Genomic DNA, 6,237 nt, shown 5'->3' on the forward strand with positions numbered 1-6,237 from the left:
AGTGCAACAGCATGAACTTGGCTCATTGCAGTCCCTGCCTCCCGGGTTCAAGCAATTCCCCTGCTTCAGCCTCCCAAGTAGCTGGGACTGCAGGCACACACCACCATACCCGGCTAATATTTGTATTTTAGTAGAGACATGGTTTCACTACGTTGGCCAGGCTAGTCTCGAACTCCTGACCTCACGTAATCCACCCACCTCGGCCTCCCAAAGTGCTGAGATTACAGGCGTGAGCCACCGTGCCCGCGTGCCTGGCCCCAGAGAGGATTTGCTTACTAGTTTATCCCCAGTGCTGAGAAGCGTTCCCAGAACATAGTAAGAGTTGAGGAAATATGTGATGAATGTTCACATGTGACACTTTCATGCTCTTGTTCCATCCCTGGGAATGTAGTCTCACCCCTGGGAAAGGAAGGGAGGCAGATGGTGGAGAACACTTTGAATAGACAAATTAAGTGCGGTTAGTGGGGGCACAGTGGCTCACGCCTGTAATCCTAGCACTTTGGGAGGCTGAGGCGGGAGGATCACAAGGTCAGGAGTTCGAGACCAGTCTGGCCAACATGGCGAAACCCCGTCTCTACTAAAAGTATAAAAATTAGCTGGGTATGGTGGTGGGTGCCTGTAGTCCCAGCTACTCGGGAGGCTGAGGCCGGACAATCGCTTGAATCCGGAAGGCGGAGATTGTGGTGAGCTGAGGTCGCGCCACTGCCCTCCAGCCTGGGCAACAAGAGCAAAACTCTGTCTCAAAAAAAAATGTAGTGTTGTCAGCTTGTCACAAAACAAAAGGGGATGGTGATCTCACACACCCATGGGGTGGCCTGCAGTTCATCCTGCTGCCCAGGGCTGAGGCCAGAGTTCATGGGTGACCTCACAATGTCCAGGGTGGCACCGGCCTGCTGCCACAGCCCCAGTCCACCATGCCACCCATGCTGTGGCTGCTGCTCCAGGTTGTTGCCCCAGCGCTGGGGTTCTACTTTTCCATCAGCTGCCCCAGTGGTAACCAGTGCCGACAGGCCCTCCTCTCCGGCAATGATATTCTCCTGTACTGCAACTCCTCGGGGGCACGCTGGTACTATTTATTCACACGAGGCGAGAAGGGCACATTCACCAGCCTCACCAATATTTCCAATATGGAAATAATGCCTGAGGGCAGCCTTCTCATTAAAGATCCATTGCCCTCCCAGACGGGCCTCTACCACTGCTGGAACAAGAATGACCGCCAAGTGGTGCAGTATGAGATTGACTTCCAGGATGTCACCATCCTGCATGTAACACACAAGGGCCTGGGTCAGAGACCCCTGCAGAACGAGACCCTGCATCTGGGCGGCAAAGAGCTCATTTTTACCCGGTGGGAGCCCTGGCAGGACTGCAACCACTGCGAGGAGCCTGGCGAGCGTAAGCGCCTGGGGTACTGCTATATTGAGGAGCGTCTGGAGGAAGCCATGCCCTGCTGGCTCTATCTGGGAGACGTGCAGGTGTGGTCCAGCCGCTTGCGGCCTGAGCTGCAGGTGGAAGCCTGCCACGTCCCGTGCAGCAACAACACACAGTTAAAGATGAATTACGTCATTTTTGACAACTTCAGCCTTGATGAAGAGACAGAATTTGTGTGGCTCAACTGTCCCTTAGGATCCATCTACAGGTGATGGAATCCCTGCCTCTGGCCCCTAGCCAGATTCTTCCGGTCGGGGCTTCCTTCGTGGTAATATGTGCAGAGGGGCGAGGGGGTATTCTATACAGGTCAGCCCCGCAGTGGTCATCAGGACAGTGCCAGGTCCTGTCTTAAACAGTCCGAGGGGGAGACAGCCCAGGGGGGTGTGAGCAGGGATGCAAGAAACCCAGGCAGAAGGATGGGGCTGTGACGGGGAAAGCCCAGGAAGCCTAGGGGCTCCAACAGGCCCCTGCCTCACCTGGGAAGGTCAGAGGAGACCCTGGAGGAGAGGCTGGTGCCCCCAGGGCTTCCCATCAAGGTCTACCTCCCAGAACTCACTCGTCTTCTTGCTTCCTGCCAGGAGCCGGGGAAAATCCCTCCTTCCCCTATTCTTCCCCAATCCACCTGCCCCTTAATAAGAAATGCAGGCCAGGCATGGTGGCTCATGCCTGTAATCCTAGCAGTTTGGGAGGCTGAGGCAGGCAGATCACCTGAGGTCAGGAGTTCGAGACCAGCCTGGCCAACATGGTGAAACCCTGTCTCTACTAAAAATACAAAAATTAGCCAGGCGTGGTGGCAGGCACCTGTAATCCCAGCTTTCAGGAGGCTGAGGCAGGAGAATCACTTGAACCTGGGAGGCGGAGGTTCCAGTGAGCTGAGATCGCGCCACTGCACTCCAGCCTGGGTGACAGAGCAAGTCTCTGTCTCAAAAAAAAAAGAAAGAAAAAGAAAAACACAATTCCAAAGTTCAGGAAAGTGGGTGTGAACCCTCTTGCCATCTATTCGGGGGTACCTATTCCATACCATTTGCCACACAAGGAGCTCCGGAGTGCGAGTCACAGGGACCTTGAGATAGGAATGGAGGGAGGTCGCTGCAGAATCTAAGGAGGCCCATGGGGCGGCATTTCTCATATTTCTCGTGAGGTTTCTGTATGGGGGCGCTGGACTCAGCCAGGCTTGGGTTTCAGTCTCAACTCTGCCAGTTTCCAGCTGCGTGACTTTGGCCTCAGTTTCATCATCTGTAGAATGGGGTTGTCTTAGATTCCTAGGGCTGCCGTAACAAAGCACCACAAACTGCGTGGCTTAAAACAACAGAAATTTGCCAGACGTCGTGGCTCATGCCTGTAATCCCAGCACTTTGGGAGGCTAAGGCAGGCAGACTGCTTAAGGTCAGGAGTTCGAGACCAGCCTGGCCAACATGGTGAAACCCCCATCTCTACTAAAAATACAAAAATTATCCGGGTGTGGTGTTGGGCACCTGCAATCTCAGTAACTCAGGAGGCTGAGGCACAACAATCGCTTGAACCCAGGAGGGGGAGTTTGCAGTGAGGGGAGATTGGACCACTGCACTCCAGCCTGGGTGACGGCGTGAGACCCTGTCAAAAAAAAAAAAAAAAAAAAAAAAAAGAAGAAAGGGGGAGACCACCAAAAAAAAAAAAAAAAAAAAAAAAAAACCTCAAAAATTAATTGTCTCATTGTCTCATCCTTCTGGAGACTGGGAGTCTGAAACCAAGATGTCAGTAGAACCACGCTCCTTCTGAGTCCCTCTGAGTGAGCTGGGCAGAATCCTCCCTTCCCTTTTTCTGGCTTCTGGATGCAGTCAGAGATCCTCAGCCTTCTCTGGCTTGTGGCTGCTTCTCTCCAATGCCCATCATCACTTGGCATTCTTCCCGGTGTCTATATCCCTGTGTCTTTTCTCCTTTTCTTTCTCTTATTTATTTATTTGTTTGTTTATTTATTTATTTATTTATTTGAGATAGAGTCTCGCTCTGTCTCCCAGGCTAGAGTGCCATGATGTTATCTCAGCTCACTACAACCTCCGCCTCCCGGGTTCAAACAATTCTCCTGTTTTAGCCTCCCGAGTAGCTGGGATTACAAGCATACGCAACCATGCCTGGCTAATTTTTGTATTTTTCGTAGAGATGGGGTTTCACCATGATGATCAGGCTGGTCTCAAACTCCTGACTTCAGATGATTCGCCCGCTTTGGCCTCCCAAAGTGTTGGGATTGCAGGTGTGCAGCACCACGCCCGGCCTTCTCCTTTTCGTAAAAGGACACCAGTCAGACTGGACTGAGGGCCCACCTACTCCAATATGATCTCATCTTAGATGATTATATCTGCAACGACCCAATTCCCAAATAACGTTCCATTCTGAGGTTTTGGGAAGGACATGTGTTTTTGGGGGCCACTATCCAACTCAGTGCAGAGGTCTTGCTAGCCCCTGGCCACATGGGGTCATCGGGATGTGTCAGGGTACTAAAGACTAGAGTGCCTGCCCCAGCATCCAATAAAAATTTCCACACTGCACCTACCTGGGAGCACATGCTTTTATGATATTGTCTGTGGAGTATCCTCTCTGCTCTTCTGCCACGATGGATGTGTCGGTGTCTGATTAATTTCTCCACTAAATACGTGTTCACTGCTCATTTATATGCCAAGCTTCATTCTAGGGACCTGGGAAACAGTGAAGAACACAACCAACAGAGATCCTTGCCCTTGTGGCACATAAAGACATAGTTTATTATTATTGTTATTACTAGAGACAGGGTCTTTCTCTGTCACCCTGGCTGGAGTGCAGTGGTGCAATCACAGCTCACTGCAGCCTCAATTCCCCGGGCTCGGGTGATTCTCCCATCTCAGCCTCCGCAGTAGCTGGGACTACAGGCATGCACCACCACACTTGGCTAAGTTTTTAAGTTTTGTAGAGATGAGGTCTCACTCTATTGCCCAGGCTGGGCCCAAACTCCTGGGCTCAAGCCATCCTCCTGCCTTTGCCTCTGAAAATGCTGAGATTACAGGTGTGAGCCACTAAGCCTGGTCTAGAGTCATTTTTAGATGAGAAAATGGAAGCTCAAAGAGCTGGAGGCATTTGCCCAGGTTACCCAGCCAGCAAGGGGTGGAGCCCTGGGAGCCCCAGGGAGCCCCAGCTGCACCATCCCCACCCCATGGTGGACAGCTGCACAGTGCTCGATGGGCTGGCGGGCTGAAGGGAGGGTGGTGCTTTATTTTCTGTTCCCCAGGGAGAAGGGTGCCGCTGTCTCCACCTCCCTTCAGACGTCCGTCCCTCCTTTCTCCCTGGGCCCTGAACCTGACTTTGTCCTCCTCGCAGGCCCGTCAACTGGCGTGCCAATGACACCCCCCTGACGTGGGAGAGCCAGCTCTCCGGCCGGGACTTCACCACCTTCCTCGACCCCTCTACCGGCGGCAGGCAGCTGCAGGTCTTCCAGCCGGCCATCTACAGGTGCTTCGTGCAGCAGGAGCTCGTGGCCCAGTTCAGCCCCGCCGCCAATCCGGAGACGCTGGAGGCTCAGTGGAGAGAGAACGAGGCTCAGTGGAGAGAGAACGAGGCTCAGTGGCAAGAAGCAAGGAAGGCCCCACAGGGCAGGGCAGACTCTGTGCTTAAGGGGCTAAAGCTGGTGCTGCTCGTGGGCATCGTCCTGGCCCTGCTGGGGGCGCTGCTCAAGTTCATGCACCCTTCCCCAGGCAGGAAAAGCAAACAGGTGCTGATGGTGAAATAAAGTGAGTCCCCCCCACCCCACCCCAGTGCACAGCAGACCCGGCCTATGGTTCCCTCCTAGCCACAGCCGCCTCTTCTGTTGCCCCTGCCGCCGGCCCACCCACACCCTGCTCTGATATCCATGAACCAGGTCAGACCTGCAGCCACAGTCCAGGGTGACCGGGCTCTTCCCTGGGTCGGGTCCTGATCTGTTAACTCGTTAGTAATTCCCATTCCACAGATGAGAAAATTGAGACTGGGGATTCCAGTTGAAGCCAGGTTGCCTGGCCCAAGCCCCGTGCTCTTCAGAGGGAGGGAGAGATGGAACAAGGCCATCCTCCTCACTCACCCCATTCTCCCGACGGCAAGGTGGGGGATGTGAGCAGGGCACCCCAGCCCCCCAGATCTGCACCAGGCCCTGCCGTCTTTCCCTGCCCATCCCTTGCCCACCCAGCCTCCCCACTGTGCCCAGGCCTTCAGGCCCAGCCACCACTCCCCAAGTCAGAGGCACTGCCAGATACGCGCCACTTTTCCCGGCTCTTAAGTGAAGTGAGGCCCCTCAGACACTTGGAAGGGGAGACCGGCCCTTCTGCCGGTACCAGGCGCCAGGCCTGGCTCAGCTGACCAGCAGGAATCACCAGGCCTGGCTGTTCCCAGAAATCATACGCAGTTCAGCAGAGTGCAAGGGTGAAAACTAATGCATGCCATTAAAATTCATTGCCATCACAGTGCAGTGAAGCCATGACTGGACAGATACGAAACTCCCAGAACAGAACCTCTGCCCCCAGGACAGGGCAGGGCTCACCCCTCGTGTACCACACACTGTTGCAAAAACACTTAGTTCTTCATGTGGTGCCCAGATGCTCACAGATTTCTGCAGAATGAGGGAGCATTCGCTGAGAACTAAAGAGGCCTCCCTGGGAACCAGAGGTAGACAATAATAATGATAATCATAGCAAATATTTGGTGTGGTCAAAACTCAAACCCTTCGTAAGTGCTATGTCCCCACAGACATGAGGCTGGTGCTACTGTTAACCTCGTTTGCAGCTGAGAACATCAAGACTCAGAAGCGGCTGGGCGAGGTGGTTCATGCCT

The 6,237-nt window shown here is 53.9% G+C and overlaps 1 protein-coding gene across 1 annotated transcript; it reads left to right on the plus strand.

Annotated features, from left to right (window-relative positions):
• The first annotated feature begins 871 nt into the window (after positions 1 to 871).
• Positions 872 to 5,175, plus strand: FAM187B (family with sequence similarity 187 member B). The gene is made up of 2 exons (XM_017504155.2): positions 872 to 1,636; positions 4,756 to 5,175. Exons 1-2 carry the CDS (start codon positions 915 to 917, stop codon positions 5,162 to 5,164), a joined length of 1,131 nt encoding a protein of 376 aa, XP_017359644.1. The 5' UTR covers positions 872 to 914; the 3' UTR covers positions 5,165 to 5,175.
• Positions 5,176 to 6,237: the final 1,062 nt, after the last annotated feature.

This window comes from Cebus imitator, unplaced genomic scaffold (genome assembly GCF_001604975.1).
Source record: "Cebus imitator isolate Cc_AM_T3 unplaced genomic scaffold, Cebus_imitator-1.0 Scaffold318, whole genome shotgun sequence".
NCBI lineage: Eukaryota > Metazoa > Chordata > Mammalia > Primates > Cebidae > Cebus > Cebus imitator.

What these genes read in the sequence shown, in the direction of transcription:
- FAM187B (XM_017504155.2), top strand. Translation starts at nt 915, where the DNA reads ATGCCACCCATGCTGTGGCTGCTGCTCCAGGTTGTTGCCCCAGCGCTG. An exon ending in CCCTTAGGATCCATCTACAG is followed by an intron (nt 1,637 to 4,755) that starts GTGATGGAATCC and finishes TCCTCCTCGCAG; the next exon opens with GCCCGTCAACTGGCGTGCCA.